Below are 23,752 nucleotides of genomic sequence, written 5' to 3'. Positions count from 1 at the left end.
TGAGGGGGCGAAGAAGGAGGGAAAGGGACCCCGGAAATGCTATCTCTGCCAACAGCCAGGCCACTTTGCCAGAGTCTGCCCCCAGAGGAAGGAATGGCAAGGGATGGTGGGAACTGTTGAGGGGGAAGAGCAGGGAGAAACGGAGAAGGTAAAAGCCAACGCCTGGTTGCCAGCAGGGCACTGCAGCCAGGCCAAAGAGCAGTGAAAGTGCCCCTTTCCCAAGTGCCAGTGCCAGAAGCTCCTCGACCTGCTCTAGTGATTGAAGTGTCGCTAGAGTTGCAAAATGGACACCCCCTAAAAATAAAGGCGCTGTTGGACTCAGGCAGCTCCTGCAATTTTATGAGCAAGGAGTTTGCGGCTGAACACCAGATACAGACTATCCCCTTAAGCAACCCCCTGCAGGTGACCACGATCGATGGCAGAGAACTGTTGGGAGGAGGCGTCAGCTTGCAGACCATCCCAATGATAATGAGGGTGGCAAGGCACACAGAACTGATAGCGTTTAATGTGGCCACCTTGGGAGGCGCTCCCATTATTTTGGGAATGAGCTGGCTAGCCCTACATGATCCGCTGGTGGGCTGGCATCAAAGAGTGGTTTCCTTCGGTTCCGCACATTGCTTAGAACACTGCAGGGGGGAAAAGGGGTCAGCAGGGACCCAAGCCACCCTAGCAGGGACGGAAGTGATGGAGAAGGGGAAGGTGCCATCACAGTATGCTGATCTCAGCGACGTGTTCAGCGAGAAGGAAGCTGACCAACTACCCCCGCATAGGCCCTTTGATTGCCAGATCAATTTACTCCCTGGAGCACAGCTTCCTGTAGGCAGGTTGTATGCCATGTCAGACAGGGAGATGCAGGAGTTGCGAGCGTTCATTGACAAGAACCTGAAGAGAGGCTTCATCAGAGAGTCCAAGGCAGCGGGGGGTAGCCCAGTGTTTTTTGTGGATAAAAAGAACACGGACAAGCCGAGACTGGTATGTGACTTTCGGGCCCTAAATGCAGTGACAGAGCCGGTGGCTTTTCCTATGCCCAGGATTGATGATATTTTGACCAGGGTGCGAAAAGGAAAGATTTTTACAAAGCTGGACCTAAGGGGGGCGTACAACCTGATACGTATAAGGAAAGGGGATGAATGGAAGACCACCATGTTCACCCCTTTGGGGGCATTTGAATATCTCGTTATGCCTTTTGGATTACAAGCAGGCTCCGCGTGTTTTCAAGCCTTTATGAACCATGTACTGGGGCCTTTGCTCTACAAGAATTGCGTGGCCTTCTTAGATGACGTGTTGGTGTATTCGGAGAATGAGGAGCAACATGTGAGAGACGTCAGAGAAGTGTTGAGCAGGCTGCAAGCCAACAGACTGTGGGTGAAACTGGAGAAGTGTCAGTTTCATACCAAGGAGGTGGAATTCCTGGGGTACCGCTTGTCAGACAAGGGGTTGGCCATGGACCCCGGCAAGGTTCAAGCGGTGCTGGAATGGAAAACCCCCAAGACTAAGAAGGATGTGCAGAGGTTCCTAGGGTTTGGAAACTTTTATCGTAAGTTCATCCGAAACTTCGCTCACCTGACGGCGCCCATCACGGACTGTCTCAGCAGCAAAAAGAAGTTTGTTTGGACGGGGGAGGCGGAGCGAGCGTTTGAGGAACTGAAAAAGGCCTTCGCCTCTGACGAACAACTTCTACATGTGGATTTACAAAAAAAGCTGAGGGTCGAAACAGACGCTTCTGACAGAGCCATAGGGGCGGTGCTTCTTCTGCAGCCGGGGAAGGAGGGGTCCGAGTGGCGACCGTGTGCCTTCTTTTCGCGAAAGCTGAACAAATCTGAGAGAAACTACACGGTGTACGACCGGGAACTTCTTGCGATTTATGAGGCCTTCCGGAGATGGAGGCACCTACTAATTGGTGCACAACAGAAGGTGCAAGTACGCACGGACCATAAGAATCTAGAGTATTGGAGAACTGCGCGAGTGCTCAACCAACGGCAGTTGAGATGGGCCCAGGAGTTCTCCAAATTTAACTTTGAGATTTGTTACGTACCAGGCCAGGAGAACGTTAGGGCGGACGCTCTCTCACGCAAACCTGAATATTTGGAGGGAGAGGGTGCACCCGAAGAGACCCATGTCATTCCCGAGGATCGCTGGGTGTGTGGGGCGGCATTGGTGGGGCTAAGGGAACTGATAGAGGGAACGGTGCAGGATGAATATGCCCAGGACAAACTCAGGGGTCTCAGGAGGGAGGGAGACAAACCCGGGGGTTTTGAGGAGAGAAACGGGGCGTTGTACTACAAGGGAGCGTTATACGTACCTGAAGGAGAATTGAGGGAAAAGGTACTCAAGCAACTGCACGATAGCCCCACAGCAGGGCATTTTGGGCAACACAAAACCATGTGGCTGGTTACCAGGGAATTCTGGTGGCCCAAGGTCAGGGAAGATGTGCGGGAGTATGTGAGAGGGTGTGACCGATGTCAACGAGCCAAGGGGGAGAGGCGGGCACCGGCAGGTTTATTAGAACCACTACCCACGCCGGAAAGACCATGGGAGGCAGTGGCAATAGATTTTATGACTGATCTGCCCAGGTCCAAAGGGAAGACAGCCATTATGGTTGTGGTAGACCTGTTAACCAAGATGGCCCACTTTATAGCCTGCTCACATGCGGTCACAGCAGAAGAAACCGCTAAATTGTTTGTGGAAAATGTGTTTAGATTGCATGGTGCCCCCTTGAGGGTGGTTTCGGACCGAGGGAAACAATTTACTTCCAGGTTCTGGAGGAAGCTCATGAGCTTATTGCATGTAGAGGTGAATTTTTCCACTGCCCGCCATCCAGAAACCAACGGGCAGGCGGAAAGAGCTAATGGTGTCCTCCAGCAATATTTGAGGTGTTATGTGAATGACAGAGAGAATGATTGGGTGGAGAAGCTGGCGTTGGCAGAATTTGCCTATAACAATGCGGAGAACGTGTCCACGGGAATGAGCCCTTTTTTGGCCAATCACGGGTGTCATCCCCGAGCCTTCCCAGGGGGGGAGGGGGAGAACTGGAGCGTTCCAGCCGCAGAACAGTTCGTTGAAGAAATGGAAGCGATCCATCGCCAGCTCCAACTTAATTTAAACAGGGCGAAGGAGGAATATAAGAGGCAGGCAGACAAAACCAGAAGGGAAGGAGAAAGCATTAGGGTGGGGGACCAGGTGTGGTTGTCCACCCAAGGGTTACCATTTAAAGGAGGTTGTAAGAAGTTAAGACCCAAAAGGCTGGGCCCATTTGAAGTCACGCAACAGGTCAACCCAGTGGCTTTCAGACTCCGGTTACCTAACCACATGAAGTTGCACCCAGTGTTCCACAGATCATTGCTGTCACCGTATATAGGGGACAGAGAGGGGAGGGTCAATAGGGGACCAGCTATGGAGGAAAAAGAACACAGCTACCATGTAGCGGAGATTCTCGATTCCAGGTGGAGGGGAGAGCAAGTAGAGTATTTGGTAATGTGGGAAGGGGAGCCGGAGTCGGAAAACACCTGGGTCAGGGCAGAGGATGTAGATGACGAGGTTTTGATTGAAACTTTTCATCAGAGATTCCCTCGGAAACCCCAGCCAGTGGCGAGGTTCCGGAGGGAATACTTCGCCACCACCGACGAAGAAGAAGAGTTGGAGGGGTTCGCTGATTCCGAGGTGGAGGAGGATTCAGCGAGTCGGAACGAAGACCGATGGAGGGAAATGTTCGAGACGTCGGAAGATGAAGAGGATTCTTTTAGGGGTTTCAGCTCCTCACCGCCCAGAGGAGAGAGTAGGGGCGGGGGAGAGGGGGGCCCTGGAGGGGAGGTGGATGTCAGGGAACTGACATCGGAGGAAAGGGAAGTGGTAGGGCTCCCAGAGACTGGGAGAGAGTCAACAGCCAAGGCAGGGACCAGCAGGGGGAGCGCGGGGTCTCTGGAGGAGGATCTCAGTAATGCTGAGAGAGACGCAGCAGCCCAGGCAGGAAGCAGAAGGGGAGAGAAAGGGGTGAGAGACACTTCGAGCGAAAATAGCGGGGAGGTGTCAGAAGCAACTGCAGGGAGACCTATGCTTCGCCGGAAGCTGTCACGTCGTGAGTCCAGGAGACGCGTTTCCGTTAAGGAACTTCTTTGCTGGAAGCGCTTCCGCAGACAGCCACTGTCGGACTCTACAAGTGACTAGAGCAGACATGTCTGAGGAGCTCTGTCACACACAGAGGTTTGTGGGGTCGCACAAACTCTGAAGGGGCACTATTTTAAGCACAAGCAGCTAATCATCCCCTGACAGGTTGTAACAATATGTCCAACATCTTTGTATTGTACATCATACCCAGGAGAAATGTCAGTGTGGTTTAGGCTCAATTTGTAATTCTCGGGCATTTCTTAAACTTACAGAGGGGGAAAATGAACAGTAGTAGATAGTGGAGAATTCAGTTGCTTACAGTAATAACCCACCACTATCTTTATAATTTATCAAACTTGTCTGGAATTGGTGCAAGTGAAAGTATACATTTTCTGACACAGAAAATTCTGACACAATCACACAGACGGTTGATTGATCATGAAATCACTACAATCAGATGACTTAACAGCATTACCCCTGCAGTGGACAGAGAATACTTTCAGACAAAGCCCATAACCATGGAAGCAGTCCAGGTCACCTTCATTCAAGCTGCTGACATTTTTATAGTATGCTTGGAACAGCATAGAGAACTCAGAAACAAAGATTCAAGGATAGTACATAAGATAATATTATGTAATACTGTAAGCTACAACACGTTCACAGTCAAGAGTTGAGGTGATAAAGTTTGCACATAATAGGGCTGTTATTTATCTGTAATTTATTGCTTTTGCCTTTAGCAAAGTTGTATCATTCCTAGATACATTGCTAGTACAGTAGTTCACTGGGAGAAACTCAAGGTGTGCTATTTTCAAATATGATAATGATACCATGCCAAAGGAACCACCAAATATTCTGTGGTGCTTCAATTGTTAAAGGGACAATCACTTTGTTAAAGTGATAGAAAGGAAAAGGCTATTCCTATTGATTCCTTAGTTGGGGAATATCTTTAAAAGCAAGAAACATTTGCGATATATTTTCAGGACAGGATGTTTTTCAGAGACAGAGACATTTGATCCTGCTCTGTCACAACAGATTCTGAAAAGGGCCGGTTCCAATAAATGGGGATGTGTGTTTGGTCTCTTGAGAAAAAGCAATGCAACAACAACAAAACTGGTTGCGAAAGCAATAATTTAAGAGAACTGGTAGAACTGTTCTGTTATACTAATAAAATACCTTGCTCCCGTGTTGTTTTCTTTAATAAAACTTTTATTTTCCCATATGCACAATATTTGCACCACACTTACTCCAGTTTGGACACTAATCAAACTCTATCAGCAGAGCAAAAATGGATGCTGCCTAGTATTAAATGCAAGCAACAGCGTGTAAAAAGTAATTGTCTGGAAGAGTAAAACTGTTCATGTGGTTCAGCATTGCTGAAACATTTTTTTAATATCAAAACGCTATCCTTTTTGTCACAGAATATACAAGCTGTAAAAAAGATACAGCTTTAGATGTGGGCTATTGATATAAGCAAATATTCTGGTTCAGATGCATTAAGTGCATGAAAATCTAAGCTATCTTGCAAAGCAAAATCTAAACAACTACCAGACAATCCAGGAGCCCCATGTTAGGCAGAAGCCCTAGAGGTGTCAGAAATCTCACAAAGGTGTGATCTAAATACCTTCAGGTATAGGATCTGCACATTCCCATGTGACAGGAAACACACAGTGCATGGGTAAGCTTTCCCGCTGATCCACTGGATCCTGGCCAAAGCACCAAAGACAAATGTAGATGTTGCATACTAGGACGCCCACTGAATTGAATGCACAATATTTGGGTTGGGGTTGGGGTTGGGAAAGTTGTAAAAGAGGGAGGAGGAAACTCTTAGCATTCTAGGTATTTAGCAGAAATTCTGTAGGCATCAGAGCAGAATGCCCTCAAGCCAGTTACTAAAGTGAGGATAGGCCACAGACACTTTTGCTGCTGAATAATTGAACAGGTAAAAGAGCACAGCAATCAAGCTGCTGTCAAACTGTTGGTGGATGGCTCCACAGTGACAAGGCGGCATTAGAGGCTAGTTAAAGGAGACAGTTTTGCACAAGAAGTAAAGTTCTGAATGCTTTCTCCATAGCTGATATAACAACTCGCAGACAGACCAAGAACCCAAATTCATCACCCCTTTACAGAGTTCTATTGACATTCTGTCATAACAGTAATGTGCTGACAATAGCTGAAAACCTACAGAGTCACTGGAGCGTAGCATAAAATTGACAAAAAGAAAGCAAAGCAAAAAGGAGCAAGGAAGGGATCTCCCCCTTTAGCGAAAATAAAAATGACCTGCTATGGATGCTGTTTCTCTTGATCTTAAAAAGACAAAAAAAGAGAGACTGAAGTTGAGAAAGTTACATTTCATGCAGCCAGATTCAGCTACATTCACTGTAACTAAAAGAAGCACTGACAGTATTCTCCTACTTTCTTTTTGATTTAGCACAGATTTATGACTTTCTGCTGCTCCTCAAAAGTAAATTTCCACCTGACCAGAAATCCACTCATAGGGAATCTAGTTATTTGGTAATGAAAAACTAAAATCTCTCCATGTGTGTATTTTTTCTTCTTTCTTAATATACTATAGGGAAGTCGGAATTACTAACTTTGCACAGCATTTCAAATGTTAATTGTTAAGTATCCATCAATACTAGAAATAAGACTATGCAAAGAATAGTATTTCCACATCAGCTTCCAATAGTGAACAACTCCAGAATCCTGGATATCTCTGCTCTATATTAGGTTTTGCCTCTCTATTCCTTTTGGCCTGCTCTCCATATTCAACCAGTTCAGCTATCTCTCTTCAAATCCTTGATCTTCTTTCCCCCTAAAGTTACAAAAGATCAGTCTGCGGTTATGCAGTCCCACCATTCACCATACCCACCATTCACCATACAATTCACCATACCCATCCTTACACCTGGGGAGGGGTTTAGATTTGGTGGTGGTATCTCACTTCCCAGCTCTTTGGACTCAGCCAGACTCCCACAGGCTGTCAATTGTGCAAGTAGGTATGAAGCTCACCAGTGGGAGCCAGCAGAAAGCCCTGGAGTGGGGCATTCAAAAGGATGAAGGGGGGGGGCTGTGCCAGCTCAGGATTGACTGGATCCCAAGTCAGTTTTACAGCCACAGCACAATGGCATAGGGCCCAATCGCTGCACCAGCTTGGGCTGGCACAGCTATCACATATGGATGGGGCCTGAGCATCCTCCACCATCACCTGCCTCCACAGGCACCATGAGGGCTGCAGATGCAGTGGTGGCCCTGCCACTCCACAAAGCCCCACTGGCCAGAGGCAGGAGGTGGGAGTTTGGACTGGGCCCTTAGCCTTATTATCTAATGATTAAGCAACAAACTCCTCAAGTTAATTTGCAAATATTTAACTCTAGAGATCTGTGCCAAATATCAGTGTAGTCTAGTACTATTAAACTGGGGTTTAATGGGTATATCCACACTTACAATAATAATGTTATGACAGAGCAATCCAGACACCAATAGTTCAGTGGATTCCAAGCACAAGTGGCTAATGAAACATGAATGAAGGCAGTTGGCTAAAATGGCATTGGTACAACCTGTCAAGAAGGGAACTAAGACTACAATCCTATATATAATTACTTAGTAGTAAGATTCATTGGCTTAGTATCAGACAGCTATGTATGTTAAGCTAAAAAGGAACCATTTCCAGCAAAAGTATTAGATCTCTATAATATTCTTTATTATGTTTTTTCCTGGCAAGATCGTAAACTTTTTATAGTTGCATGGCCAGCAAAAATTCAAGAACTGACAATTTTCCATCTATGCATCTCCATGCCAGGAATCACACAAATGTTAAAGGGATACAAGCCCTGCCAGAAAAATGAGGGCAACCATGGAATATTGACTCTACCCTGCCACTTAAAGACTAGGGAACTTAATTTAAAATACTCCTATCCTACAAATCCGTTAAACAGAAGTTAATTCAACAAATGTAGACCAAAAAGTATGATGAATAACCAGCATGGGCCAGCAGAGAACTCAGTTTGAATTGTAGAGTCTTTTTGAGGAACCCCAAGTGTTAGTAGAATCAGTTATTTCCCAATCATCCTAGGGCACCCTGGCAGGAAAATCCTCCAGAGCTCTATGGAATCCAACGGCTTCCAGAGGAGGGACCATTTTAATAGGTGCCCCATCCTTGCAGGAGGGGAAAAGCTCATGCAAGCCTAAACCTAAGTAGGAAGTGAGTTTTCCATGACAAGTTGATAGACGTTAAATCCCACCAACCCCTTTCAGATCACGATCTAGCTCCTTGATCAAGTGTGTTCTATGTTGAGTTTGGTGACGTTTTGGGACAGCCCCACTGCAGCCATTGCAGCCATTAAGTCCTGAGGCACCTGGATCTGGCAGCTTTAACATGGATGCTGAAATCCCCAGGAATCCACAACACCAAATCGGATACCACTTTTATCAGCTCAGGCTGATGGATGGAGCACAGCAGAATGAGCAGTACACCAACATATGCCAAGTGGCAGGGCCTCTTCTGGGCAATGGAATGGGAGACTTCCAGTTCTCCCTGCTTTCACTGGCAATGACTGCAGGATGCACTCCTACCATTACTAAAACCATAAATGTTCCACAACAGCACTAGTGCAGCAGCTCCTGCCCTTGGTCCACTCTGAAGAGCCACACAAGATGAAATATATTTTAATACTGCTCTTCAACAGCTATTGACAGAAAAAAGATGTCTTTTATATAGACAATAAAAAAGTCTATTCAAGAAGGTAAACAGGTACATTTCTGCCAATTCAACAACTTAAAACCAATTCCTTTACCTCTGATCAATACTGGGACACTTTTCCTAATGGAAGTTCCTTACCTTTAAGGCCTCTTTCTCTTTTTCTATCCGCTGGTGGTCCAGGTGCATTTTCACAAGAGCTGCCTCTTTAGCAGAGATCTCTTCTTTCAGCTGGTCTACCTGGTGTGTCATAATCTTCAGCTTCTTTCTCATTTCATTGATTTCATCCTAACATGACAGAATTGAGGGCTTACTATATGCAGGTACCAATGGCTCTAAAGCAATGATAAATATAAAACCCACATTTTTCTTTCAGCATAGCCATAGTCCACCCCAGAGCCAGTCCAGGAGGATACCATGAACAATGCCATCAAAAGCCAGAAAAATACAGTGGTGCCCCGCAAGGCGAATGCCTCGCAAGATGGAAAACCCACTAGACGAAAGGGTTTTCCGTTTTTGAGCTGCTTCGCAAGACGAATTTCCCTATGGGCTTGCTTCGCAAGACGTTTTCGTCTTGCGAAGCAAGCCCATAGGGAAATTCCGATTTTTTTCGCTCCCCCCCCTTTTCTAAGCCGCTAAGCGGCTAATAGCCTTTTAGCCGCTAAGCCTTTAATAGCCGCTAATCCGCTAAACCGCTAATAGCGCTAATCCGCTAAGCCGCTAATAGGGTTGCTTCGCAAGACGAAAAAACCACTAGACAAAGAGACTCGCGGAACGGATTATTTTCGTCTTGCGAGGCACCACTGTATCAAGAAGCAGGAGCAAGGTCTCAGGCTCCTGCCTGATATAAAGGTATAATACAATGACAAAATAAGAGCTCTGGTTCTCACTTAGGTAAATGCAACAGAAGAAATATCACACACACACACAAACACACACATCCTTTGAAACTAGAGCTTATGATGTGATATACACATCATCACTCATGTAAAGAGAACAGGAGAAAGCTGAGTATAATCCTAGATATGTTACAAATCCTCATGAAGAAAGCCAGCTATTTTAAAAGTTGGTATGCACATATGTTTCCAAATCTACTACTATGGTAATGAAAATGGAAAAGCTCCCATGAATTTTGCAAAGCTTGAGGTTACATTCGTTTAAATTAACAAGCAACAATTCCCAAAACCAGAATGATCCAAAAATGTGAAACCATTCTAGCAAGTACTGAAATTCAGCCAACAACTCCTTTATCAAATGGCTTTACTGTGTCTGAGCTTATGATACCCTGGAGATCAGAAGCAGTGTGAACAGGATTGGGCAATGGGGGAATTTTCCGTATTAAATAAGCTGAAAATGCCTACCAAGAGGTTTGCTTTCTCAAACAAGCTTGCACCAATTAAGCTTATATCCCAAGAGAGATGACAATTCTGCATAGTTTTTCAGATAAGACCATCTTTGTTTTCATGGCTGGCTGGCTTGTTACTGAACTATGAATGATGGTCTTATTGCTATAGCATAGCTTGACTATACTATAAAAGTTATGTTCAGCTACAGATGTTTTCTCCTACTCCTGAATTTTGCAATTCATGCTAACTGAATCCTCTTGCTCCCCACACTCTTTTGAAATAAATTAACACCTTATAGATGCCATAATTACCCACTTCCATTTGGGCCAGGGCTATATTCCTAGCCAGGTACAAGCCTGTGCAAGAAATTCCCTGGTCAAATTTAAATTATGTTCTCCTTTGTAGCTACTTCCTTAATAATTTGATGGGCTAACTTTCCCTCAGAAAAAAATCTGTATCTTTTTCCTTCATGCTGCAACGACAGCTTTTCCCTACTATAGAAAATAGTTTGTTGCTTAATATTGGTTTATACATGTCTATTGATTCTTCACACAAAGCTGAAGACAAAAGGAAATTGATGGTTGAGCTACCAATCTGATACAGTCTTGTTTGACTCTCCTGTAGTCCCCTGGAGCTTTGGATGCCCCTTGGCAGACACTTTCAAGGCATCTACTTTAAAACAATACTATATTCAGATAATCATATCATTCAAGAGCATTTATTTCTAATGTTCTTGAGCTAGGCCATCTGAAAAATGGTTCCCTTCTCCACTGGGTACAAATTTCTAGATCATCTTTGGAGGACATCTGATATGGAAAGCTCTCCTGTAATCCAGAACCACCAGAGACTTGTCACTTTCCTAATTTGACTCCTGACATCTCTTCATCTTTCAAAGACATACATGTGAAGATAGTATCGTGGATGGTTGCCCTGCAGCCACCTAGACTCTATGTTCTAGAGCAGAGCTTTCCAAACTTTTCATGTTGGTGACACACTTTTTAGACATGCATCCTTTCGCAGCACAGTAATTCAGTTTTACTAGGAAACTAGAGGTTAAACTAACCCCTTTCCAGCCCCAGGAGGAGCGTGGGGAGCATTCATGTGACACACCTACACACTGCAGCTGACACGTTAATGTGTTGCAACACACAGTTTGGAAAGCTCTGTTCTAGAGTCACGATTGTTTGCATAAACAGTCAGGTCAATGTGGCTGAGGTTTGTAATATAACTTTTCCCACAGGAGGGACAAAGATATGAAAACAATCATGTCAACATTGTTATATCTTCTAGATATTAACCGAGAATGGGTGGCTCAAGTGGAGGCTGGGCTATAGGACCACAGCCCTCCTACTGAAAATATCAAGCCATTAAAAATAATAATAATCCTCAAAAACTCAAAGCCACACGCTTTTTCCGTCCCACACACATTTTATACTGTCTTTAATTTACAGTCATTTCTGTCAATCTGAAAATTGCAGCCCTCCCATGTCAAAATGTTACCAGCCACCACTGAATGGCTCAACTAAAATGGGAAACAAACTTAGTAAGAGAACTGCTTTTTAGTACCTGGGCTTCGATCAAATTTTTACTGTAGAGGTTTCTGTCTGATCTCACAGCTTCATAGAGGTTCTGTTGCTGTTTTAATTTTGTTTCAGACTCTGCTATCTGCTTTTTATAGTCAAAGATCTGCATTTCCCGCACTTTGATATCTTCCATGTGATGGAGGACCTGTCAGAGAAAGCATAAAATAAATATCATTAAACCATCCTTCTATGACGACTAGCAGTGCTCTATATACAGACTTAACTGCAAATACAAAGATTTCTGTTCAACCAGACAGATTTGGGCTAAGGTCTGGGTTATATTTACAGACTTTATTGTGTTGTAAAAGAATGCAGCTGCAATCTGAAGGAGGAGACTAGCATGGGAAGGCAGGATCATAACCTTTCCCCACACACCATTTTCCCACTGAAAATTGTCTCTACTCAGCTTTTCCCCAACAGGATCTCCCGAGATCTTTCCCCCAACAGGAATAAAAGCAGCTGGGAAGAGGTCAAGTCCACTCTGCAATTATTAAAAAGATTTTTGCAGTGTAATCTTATACATATCTACTTGTAAATAAGTTGCATTACATTCAGAGGGATATGCTCCTAGGTAAATGGGTACAGGATTGCAACCTCTGTGTAAAGGTAAGGTAAAGGACCCCTGGATGGTTAAGTCCAGTCAGAGGCGACTATGGAGTTGCTGTGCTCAACTCACTTTCAGGCCAAGGGAGCCGGCATTTGTCCACAGACAGCTTTCCAGGTCATGTGGCCAGCATGACTAAACCGCTTCTGGTGCAAAGGAACACCATGACGGAAACCAGAGTGCATGGAAAGGCCATTTACCTTCCCGCTACAGCAGTACCTATTTATATACTTGCACTGGCGTGCTTTCGAACTGCCAGGTTGGCAGGAGCTGGGACAGAACAACAGGAGCTCACCTCATCATGTGGATTCTAACCACTGACCTTCCGATCAGCAAGCCCAAGAGGCTCAGTGGTTTAGACCACAGCACCACAGCGTCCTGCAACCTCTGTGTATATGTATATGTATATACACGTGTGCATATGAAATGAAACCGCATGTTATGAAGAATGCAACATTGCTGTCTTTCTCTCATTTGTAGTGACCCAGTTGTTTGAACTGTCTATTGACAGATTTCAAATTTGTTGCTGAAAACTAGCCTATGAATCAATACATCACCTTAGTAATGAAACTTGCCCTCTGCCAAAGTGTGAAATGGTTGTCTTAAGGAGCTGCAATTATTTTCGAATAAAGGAGAGCAAAGTACGGTTTTTTTAAAAAAGGGTGTCTACATGGATCATTTTAGCCAATGAATACTCTTTATACGGTCAGTGGAATTTAATAATCTTGGACAGCTCTGTGTTATAACTTCAGGTGCGCATGAGAATCCTCAGTATCTGAGCTACTATGGGCTCTTGTCATTCTCATTTATCATAACTGTCAATCCGGATATCCCATTGTACTCCATACCTCTTTGCAAGGATAAAAACAGCCAAAATTATTTGCCTAATCATATCACAATTCACCTTTCTTAAGGAAAACAAGCATTTGGAGAAGAAAACATGGAGACAATGAGTGGAAGCAGATCATCTGGAATGCACTGGACAGTTTGCCATGAAGAAATTTAAGGTGTCACAAACACTTAAATCTTAATACCTCTCCAGTATATTTTTTTACACTATACTATATTGATAGGGAAGAAGGAAAATTGCCTTTTTAAAGAGCAGGGCACATACGAGCTCTCAAATTAAGCAAGGAGAGCATAGAAGCTCCAAATAGAGACGTTCGTAAGATATGAAACCGGCAAGAAAAACAGTTTACTACTACAACTTCCTCTTGAAAAATATGCATTCATGTTCGTCTCTGCCATGCAAGATACTGGAAGAAACCTATCTCTAGCACCAAGGTTTTTTGTGCTTTCTTGTACAAAATCCCCCCTCCCATATAATTATTTACATATATGCTATGTAGTTTCCACTTCATTTATCCAACTGACTGGGGAGAGCTTTACAAACTTTGCAGTAATGAGAGACATGGGAATATTTTAAAAATGTATTTTCACTAATAAAACTCATAAGGAGAAGCCAGAGAAATCTGATAAATTTTAAATTTCAGATATCTGAGGTTCTGGAAATGGTTTCTTCATTACCTTGACATTAGATGGTAATGAAACAGGTTGCTGGAATTCGTCCACCCTGCCTAGCTTCCTTGCATTGAGGCCTATTGTTTAAATTCATAAATTTATGTTCATGAACCTTCAAAGGAAGAGATAACATTAATGTTCAAAACAGCTACTCAGTAGTAGACCTTGCAACCAGCACATTTGTCTATGCTGAAAGAATTCAAGCTTTGCTAGTGTATAGTAGGGTTATCAGTGTGCAAGCTTTGGGGCGAATGCTTAATTAATTGATTACCAGATACCTCTAACCAACTCAGGAGATAAAGCACATCTAAATATAGAAAGTTTTATTGCAGAAGTGGCAATGGTACTCAAGTGCATTTGTTGCTGACTGCAGAGATGCCTAAAAACTGCTTACAGTTTAAAACAAAAGCAGAGATCCAGCTTATAATTTAACTCCTACTCCTACCTTTTGCTTTTTCCTGTTAAAAACAAGTTGCCAATAGCAATAAAAGTGAGCTCAAAATCAATAATGTGTATTTCAAATCTGAAGCCTAGCTTAGTGATTATATAGGCTGAAGCAAAATTAGAAAACAGATCACTGAATTGTAACCATGCATCTTGGGAGTTGATGAACAAAAGTACAATAATAAACTACTTTACTATGTTTTACAAGTTGGCATCCATGGTTCTGAGGCTGACTGTGCTTTCATAAGAATTTATAAAATTGTTGCGTGGGAGTAACACCTCTCCAATAACTCTCAAACTGGAACTGGATGAATTAATGGATATTTTATTATGAATAACTCAAGAGTTGTCAATTGAGATTAGGAAAACATTTCCCTTACAATGCTGAGTTCTTTTTTTTCTGAGAACTCTGTAATAATCTCCTTTACAGATAGCATGTTGGGAAGAATGCACAAAGTATCACTTGATGAGCTTCAGTAGAGTGATTTTGCATTGAAGGTCAGATTTTCAACTGCCATACATACATGAAGCTGGATCGGAACAGACTGCTTACTTACTGACACAAATATCTGTCTTCTTAGGACAATGTGCCATGACTCAAGTAACTTGTACCATCTGAAATAGTTTTACTAATTCAAATGCATTTTTAAAATTCTAGATTCACTTTTGGCATAGCACCTGTTATTCACGCTTGGTCAATTTGCTGGAGGTTGTCATCTGTAAAGGTAATCTGAATCCTCTGCTCTTCGGCATGATTCAATGAACTAATGAACTCTTAACATTTCTTCATCAGAAACTCATAGGAAACTGTAAATACTAAACTTCCTGGATTTCAATGTACTGATCTTGTACAGGGTGTAATCATCTCAGACTGAAAGCAGTCAGCATCCTTCCACTGTGACTGGGTCCACAGTGCACAATGTACATCAAGCAACCTATCTAGCAAACTGATGTGCCTAAATTGGAATAAGAAGCCTGGAGAGGGTTGTTTCTCTCACAAACAATTTGGCACATCATACATTATTTGCAAATCAGTATATAAGTTTTGGAAACTGATCTACAACATTAAAAAATCTGAAAGAAAACCTCAGTTGTGACTAGATCAGTTGAAAAAATAGACTAAATTATTTGATCCTGGGAAGCTCTCTGGGGTCAACTAGAACAATATAAAAAGGCAATTGCTTCTGAGTTGCTTCAAAGCACAGAAGTATTAGCTCTATAGCCGGCCACTGGTTCTGTCAATATCCTCATACTAGGAAGCCAGATTTAGGACAATTTGCATTAGTGCTTTTGTTCGGCCCAGACATCATGTGCCATGGTGCTTCTCCTACCTTTGCCATAGCCCTGATCAAGGCTTTTTGCAGCAGGAACTCACCAGAACTTAGTTCCAGCACCTCTCAAGTGGGCACCATTGCCATTCTAAGAGAATAAGGGAGGTGTTCATGGTGAGTTCTGGCACCTCTTTTCCAGAAAAATACCACTGGCCCTGATCTATTTGTATTTTGCTTTTCACCCTCCATTTTCACCAACTACTGTGCAATCCTAAGCATGCATACTCAGAAATAAATCCCAGAATTCATTAAGTTTTACTTTCCTGTAACTATGCTTCGGAGTGCAGCCATTGTTAAATGAACTAAGTTGCTTATCACAAATTCTGCATTGGATCTACATTATTTGCTTCACTTACTACTAAGCAATCTTGTCTTTCAGACTACATTTGAAAGGTTACTTTGCAGAGCATTACTTGTACTCTGGGGACCAGGATATCTAAAGGATTGCCTTACCCACTATATACCCGCCTGGCAACTGCATTCCTCAGTTGAGAGTACCATACACCCCAGAAGTGTGCTCATGCTATAGCAGAAACTGGGCTTTTAGTGTTGTCACACCAGCTCTGTGGAATCACATAAGATATGCACCTAGAGTGATACTGTTTAGGCACCTACTAAAGACATTTTTGTTTAGGAAAGTTTTCCCTAAAGCATAATTAGTCATTTATGAAGATCAAGATCAATTTTATATTTAATTAAATGGTATCATTGTTTTTAGAGTCTGTACAGATAGTTTTATTGTTTTAGAATTCTGTTTTTACTAATACACTGCTTTGATGGCTTTATGCCATGAAGTGCTCTATAAAAACATTTAATAATAATACAGTGAAAAACAGTAATAAAGGAAAAGATATATTAATTGTCCTGCATAGAAAATTAGCCCTGCAATGTGTGCCCACATGAATAGCTTTATCTTCCATCAATCTTCTTTTAATTAAACTATTTATTTATTTCATATATCAAGTTCTTGCAAATGCATTGTGTATTATGTGGCACCTAGAGTAGTGCCTATTCTGCTGAGCTAAAGCAGTCTATTGGTACATGTGGCATAAGGTGATCTCATAGGTCTACTTCTTCCAAGTTGTTAGGGTCCTTATATACAAATAGTAACACCTTTAACCCAACCCAGCCCAGTAGCAAACCTGAAACCAGTGCAGATCATTCAAATTTGTGTCATCACTACAGGTTGTTGGAGCACATTCCATTGTTTCAATTATGTGCTGTGTGGAGAAATACTTTGTCCTGAATCTTTCAACATTCAGCTTCTTTGGATGCCTACAAATTCAAGTGCTATGTTATGCTACTTCCTTGACCTAACAATGGTCACACGTTTGGGGCTTTATACACTGAATTATCAGTATATAATATCAACAACCTCAGATATGCAGATGACACAACCTTGATGACAGAAAGTGAGGAGGAATTAAAGAACCTTTCAATGAAGGTGAAAGAGGAGAGCGCAAAATATGGTCTGAAGCTCAACATCAAAAAACCTAAGATCATGGCCACTGGTCCCATCACCTCCTGGCAAATAGAAGGGGAAGAAATAGAGACAGTGAGAGATTTTACTTTCTTGGGTTCCATGATCACTGCAGATGGTGACAGCAGTCACAAAATTAAAAGACGCCTGCTTCTTGGGAGAAAAACAATGACAAACCTAGACAGCATCTTAAAAAGCAGAGACATCACCTTGCCAACAAAGGTCCATGTAATTAAAGCTATGGTTTTCCCAGTAGTGATGTATGGAAATGAGAGCTGGACCATAAAGAAGGCTGATCGCTGAAGAATTGATGCTTCTGAGTTATGGTGCTGGAGGAGACTCTTGAGAGTCCCATGGACTAAAAGAAGATCAAACCTATCCATTCTGAAGGAAATCAGCCCTGAGTGCTCATTGGATGGACAGATCCTAAAGCTGAGGCTCCAATACTTTGGCCACATCATGAGAAGAGAAGACTCCCAGGAAAAGACCCTGATGCTGGGAAAGATGGAGGGCACTAGGAGAAGGGGACGACAGAGGATGAGATGGTTGGACAGTGTTCTCGAAGCTACCAACATGAGTTTGACCAAACTGTGGGAGGCAGTGGAAGACAGGAGTGTATGGCGTGCTCTGGTCCATGGGGTCATGAAGTCGGTCACGACTAAATGACTAAACAACAACAACAACATACTGAACTAAAGATTTTGAGAGTTACTATTATTTTGGAGCTTCCAGATGGATTGTTTATTCACACAAAACCTGATTGTTACACAACAATTTATAGCACAAATATCCCATTACCTTTTTAATAGCAAAATGTTTGGTAAGAAAGGTGATGGAAAATTGCACTAGAAAGTATGGGATAATAACCACTAGTTGGCAATATCATAAAACTTCAACACAAACATATCAGAATGAATACTCAATAAACAGACAATACTGTATAATTTCTGCTCAAGTTGTGTGTTAATATGTCAGCATGATTGCTCAATAAGCAGCTGGTTTGGAAAGTCCCCAAGTCTCCTAAACATAGAAATTTGGCAGGCAGATCATGCTTTGTTATGGATAAGCTTCTCAGACAAAGGGAAGAAGGGAAGAAGCACTGAAGGGAATGCAGTAAACATCAAAATCACCAAAATTGTATTCATTATGTTCTTCTTTCACAGTTTTATTTGTGCAACCTATTGGCAATTTTTAGGTATTAGCATTTTTGCTCCTTGGTTTTTATGTGTAGCTAGAGAGTACCATATGAAATGCATTCAATGATAAAACAGATCTTGAGCTAATTCTCACTTGAAGTTGATGATCTATAAATATCCTGATATTTTTGCAAAATGTGTTTGCACCAGCTATGTGCCAAGGCTGTCCAAAGTCAGAATTCACCTCCAGTGAAGAAATCAAATGTATTTTTTTCTTGGTTTATGATTTTCCATTTTGGACTGGCATTACATATACTCAAACTTGGACAATCACCTCTAGTTATAAGGTCCTTTCTGAGGTGTCAGCAATGACTGATGTGCCTTGTTCATAACAGGCCTCAATAATCTTTTTTAAGAATACCCAAGAGTTCTTAATATTCCTTCCTATGGTTAACATCAACTGTGGTGGAGCACTGAAATGGCCATGGCTCCTGTTGTTGGCATCCATCCGTCAAACATGCATGCATACATACATACATACATACATAGCTCTTTATCTCTAGGCCAAGGAAGTAGGCCAATGTAAATGTAAAATGTAAAAATCATGCTACCACATAAAAATTTCTCTTCTTGCTAACTTAACAAATCAAGAGCCTGTGGACAGGTGATCACGTCAATTTCTCTCACTTTCCACACACACACACATACTGATACACAGTATGTAATGCTATTGATAAGGATTCACTGCCATAAACACAAGACAATTTAAGATACCAAAATAATAACAAATCTTACTTAAATGGAATTGTTATTACAAGGAATTTATACATGCTGTCATACAAGAAGGCACCTATCTGTTAATCAGATAAAGATACAGAAAGTAATCATAAAGTGAGCAGGGAATAACAATGAGAAGAAAACAGACTGGAAGCTAGCATGCCTGTCAGTGAGTTTTATGTAGAGCTCGTCAGTCAGTTCTCAAGCAAATAACAGAGCATTTTACAGTCACATAGCAGGGCAAGCAAGCAAGAAAGCTCCACCTAACCAGCTTGAGTGAACAAAACAGGCTATGACATAGCTTCTGCAAAAATTCACAACTTGTGTTTTGTTCAACAGATCAGATTCAAGTTACATACTGAGCAGTAACAGCTTTTTATGCAAGAAGATAAGTCTAGATATCCGCATGGCCAATCTAAAAAACCCTTCTTAATTATAATGCCATATCCTTTATATTACTGAGAAAAGAGTAAGTTATTTTATAGTGGATAAATAATTAATACCCAAGCAATTTCACCTTAAGTGCACGAAGCCAGGAGATATCTGTGTATAAATGTTAGTGTTTGAGGTATGGGCTGTACTACAAAAGCAACAAGCTAAAGAGTGCAGGGTAAGGTTGGAGGAGAGCAAGGGGGAAAGCTTTTTCCCACTTGCCCAAGCTTTCAGATAAAAAAAATGCAAAATAAACCTTATATAGTCATTCAGGATTTAACAGCTGTAAGAACCTAGCAATGTCTCTCAAATGGGAAGAGAAATGAAGGGCAAGCAATTTTCTAGGGAGCACTTGCCTTTCTTTGTCCCTCTACATGCTATCTGAGGCCTGATAAGACATGCTCTGCGCAGCTCTTTGTAATCTCTGCAGGCTCTTCACCCCTTTTCTCCCATTTCCGCATGCCTGCTAATTCACAAAATCCCATGCATCCTGCTCATATGTTCCAACAAAAACAAAATTATTCTGTCCCCAACCAGCAAATTTTTCACATCAAGCAAAACATGCTAGTTAAGTAAAAAGATGTCAATTTTCTTAATCTGCATAATTTACTCCCATCACAGAATTAGAGTTTTTCTGGCAGCATAATTAAGTATGTTTATTTTAGATCCTAGATCTCTTGATTAGCCAGGCAACAGGAGGGTTTTTAGGACACTAACTGTAGATACCAGAATGTATGCTTAAGTGGACTCTTTAAGATGTAAAGAACATGCAGAGAAATAAGTATGACTCACTGGAACTTGATTCTTGTACCCTAAAGACCACCGAGAGGACCTTGGCAAAATTCGTATAGAAAGTCAAGAACTGAAAAGAACATCTTGTTAGTTCTGAAAGGCAAAAGTCTGCAAACAACTCTCTCATACCTTCTGTGTGAGATCACTGGCTTCATTGATATAGCGGTCTCTCTCTTTTTCGAGCTGAAAGATTATCTTTCTCTGCTTCTGAGCCTCATCCTTATAATTCTGAATTTCTTCTTCCAGGTTCTTCTTTGACTGTTCATGGAGCTTAACAAGGTTCATCTGCTTTTGAGTAACGGTAGCAGCCTTGAGCAAGTTCTGCAAACAAACGGTGAAGATGGTTAGGGGACACATTGTATAAGAGTGATTTCACAAAGCCTAATAATACCAAGCACTCATGTCCAAACATGACATTACATGGGAGATACATGACATGGGAATTTCCTGACTTTTTCTTATTTATAGAATCATAGAATCATAGAGTTGGAAGAGACCACAAGGGCCATCGAGTCCAACCCCTTGCCAAGAAGGAAACACCATCAGAGCACTCCTGACATATGGTTGTCAAGCCTCTGCTTAAAGACCTCCAAAGGAGGAGACTCCACCACACTCCTTGGCAGCAAATTCCACTGTCGAACAGCTCTTACTGTCAGGAAGTTCTTCCTAATGTTTAGGTGGAATCTTCTTTCTTGTAGTTTGGATCCATTGCTCCGTGTCCGCTTCTCTGGAGCAGCAGAAAACAACCTTTCTCCCTCCTCTATGTGACATCCTTTTATATATTTGAACATGGCTATCATATCACCCCTTAACCTCCTCTTCTCCAGGCTAAACATGCCCAGCTCCCTTAGCCGTTCCTCATAAAAATTTAATGAAAAGCAGCCATAGGAGGCAGCAGTAGAATGAAAGTAACAGCAGAGGAGTTGGGGTGGGGGAGAAGACTGCTTAATTATGTCTCCTCCGGCTGTTTTCCTGCTCAAATCTTCCTAGCTCCTTATCTAGAACAGTGTTTCCCAACCGGTGTTCCGCGGCACACTAGTGTGCCGCGAGACGTTGCCTGGTGTGCCGTGGGAGGGAGGCGGGCAAGTCGGGCGGCGAGAGGCGGGGCGGCAGCGGCGAGGAGAGGCCGCCCAGCGCGGGGCTCTCGCCGTCTGCCTGCCTGGCTGCCTGCGTGGCGCTGACGTCACGGGGCTGTAACGTGCCCCACATAGGCACACGCGGGGCGGCGAGCGAGCTCCCTCCCACATCCCATCGCCAGCTCTGCACCAGGCGGTAGAGCTCGGCGAAGTCGCCGCGCTGGAAGGCCAGCAGCGCGCCCGCCTTGGCCAGGCTCTCGCCCGCCTGCGCCTCCAGGCACGGCACCTCGGCGTCGGGTGGCAGCGAGCCCAGAAAGCGGCCCAGCCGGCCGGGGTCGCCCGCCTGCAGCAGCGCCTCGCACACGCACGAGACCTGCTCCGCCGAGAAGCGCGGCAAGCGCGGAGGATCGGGCGCGGCGGAGGCCAGCCCCGCGCTTGGAGAGGACGCAGCAGCCGTCGCCAAACCCGATCCTCCTCCTCCTGCTCCGCCGCCGTCCTCTGGCTCTCGGCCGGGAGGAGCCTGCGGCGACGGGGCGGGCGCCGAAGTTGGCAGAAGTTGGCGCGCCTCCTCGGCAGCGCCTTCGTCCTCCTCCTCTTGCCTCTGCTCTCCTCCAGCGGCGGGGGCGCGCCGCCCTCCCCGCCGGGGGGCTCGGCGGGGCCCGCGGGGAAGGAGGCCATGTTCGCGGCGCGCGGGATCGCGGCCCCCCTCGCCCGCCTCCGGCCCGCTCCCCTCCCCCTGTACGCTGCCCTAGCCGTGCGGGTCTCCTCCCCCTGCACCGCCGTGCCCTTTCCACATCCTAGGAGCCGCGGTCCGCCTACCGCCCCCGGGCCGCGGCGCGGCTCCCAGCCCGGGCTGGCCTCCGCCTCCTGGGACGCGCGCCCACCCCCGCGGCCCCCCAAACTTCGGAGCAACTGAATGCTTTCCCATGTAGAACAGTCCCTGCAAATAAAAACCTAGCATATTTGGAAGAGGGATGCTAGCCTAACCATTACCTTCTATGCTGTTACTATTTTTAAATTATTTTTTTTAACATAAGTAAAAAGTGACCTTTCCCCATCTGGCATGGTGGTGTGCCTCGAGATTTTTTTCATGAAACAAGTGTGCCTTTGCCCAAAAAAGGTTGGGAAACACTGGACTATGTAACATATAATTTGACTCTCATTGCCAGAAAAGTACATAAATCATCCCAAGGTCGTACTCTTAACACCTGGTATTTCATTTTTAAAAAATGCTTGTTCCCAAGATGCAAGACACTCCATTTAAAGTTTGCATGTTACTACAGATAGTGGACAAAGTTTGCAATCCCGGGCACAACTGGCATCCGTGAAACTTCGCCAAACAAACTGTCTACAGAACTTTGTTACATTTATATCCAAGAATAATTCTTTTCAATAGGGATGGAGGATAAATTTGTTCAGTCTGCATTATGTCACAAACCAACTAGTCCTGGACTTACATGGATCAGAACACAATCCGCAAAACCAAAAAGGAAACAGACGTATGACTGAGTGCATGCAAAACTGACATGGAACAGAAATAGGCTGATCCAGTCATCGCTAATGATCAATAGATGTATATCTGTCAGACTGATTTTTAGTTTTACCAATAATGCCCCTGTCGTGTTTTTCCCATTGGGCCACTCTCAATGAGAAGGATGCTGCTGCTGTCCATCAGGTCACCTGATGGAACGGCAAAGTTTTTTTCCAGTAAAAGAAAGACTAAAACTCTCTGCCACCTCATTTCTATTATGGTATGCCACATCACCCACAAAAGTAAAAGAATTTCTCCCAGCCCCTGCCACCAAAAATGCAGCCCTTTCATAGAAGATTGATGGGCCCAAGAAAGGGGAAGCATTTTCCAGCAGCAGTGTGCATATTCATACTTGACCAAATGACTACTAATGACCACAACTAGGATTTGGTTTTGTACAAATGACTGAGAGATGCATTTTCTAGAGTCAGATGTACACACTCACCTTGTTCAATATGTCCCTTTCTCTTACCAGCTCATCTATAGCTTTTTTGTCAATTTCAGTTTGTTTTTTTGCACCGTCCAACTCTAAAACACAGGAAAAGTTGATAAACCTTGAGGTCAGAGTCAGACTGCATAACTTGAACATTATGGGATGTTATTTTTTAAACGCAGTTTTACTTTAAAACTAAAAGTCAATATGATTATTCATTACTTCTGACAAGGTGACAGCAGAAAGGCACTAACTTGGAGGTTTTGCCCCAGTGCACACTTTACTCAGAAGTAAAGGTAAAGGTAAAGGTACCCCTGCCCGAGCGGGCCAGTCTTGCCAGACTCTGGGGTTTGTGCGCCCATCTCACATCTATTGGCCGGGGGCCAGCGCTGTCCGGAGACACTTCCGGGTCACGTGGCCAGCGTGACAACGCTGCTCTGGCGAGCCAGAGCCGCACACGGAACGC

At 43.7% G+C, this 23,752-nt stretch overlaps 1 protein-coding gene across 1 annotated transcript in view; it reads right to left on the bottom strand.

Moving 5' to 3' along the window:
- Window positions 1-23,752, bottom strand: part of CFAP58 (cilia and flagella associated protein 58) — an 87,227-nt gene that overhangs the window by 45,426 nt on the left and 18,049 nt on the right. The window contains exons 8-11 of the mRNA XM_082223476.1: window positions 23,299-23,381; window positions 20,376-20,567; window positions 11,713-11,874; window positions 8,942-9,088 (exon numbers count right to left, since the gene is read on the bottom strand). Coding sequence (XP_082079602.1) covers window positions 8,942-9,088; window positions 11,713-11,874; window positions 20,376-20,567; window positions 23,299-23,381 — 584 coding nt within the window. The remainder of the gene's footprint in view (window positions 1-8,941; window positions 9,089-11,712; window positions 11,875-20,375; window positions 20,568-23,298; window positions 23,382-23,752) is intronic.

Source organism: Podarcis vaucheri (genome assembly GCF_965113315.1).
Source record: "Podarcis vaucheri genome assembly, chromosome: 5".
In the NCBI taxonomy this organism is placed as follows: Eukaryota; Metazoa; Chordata; class Lepidosauria; order Squamata; family Lacertidae; genus Podarcis; species Podarcis vaucheri.
This window is presented reverse-complemented; position numbering and strand designations above follow the sequence as displayed.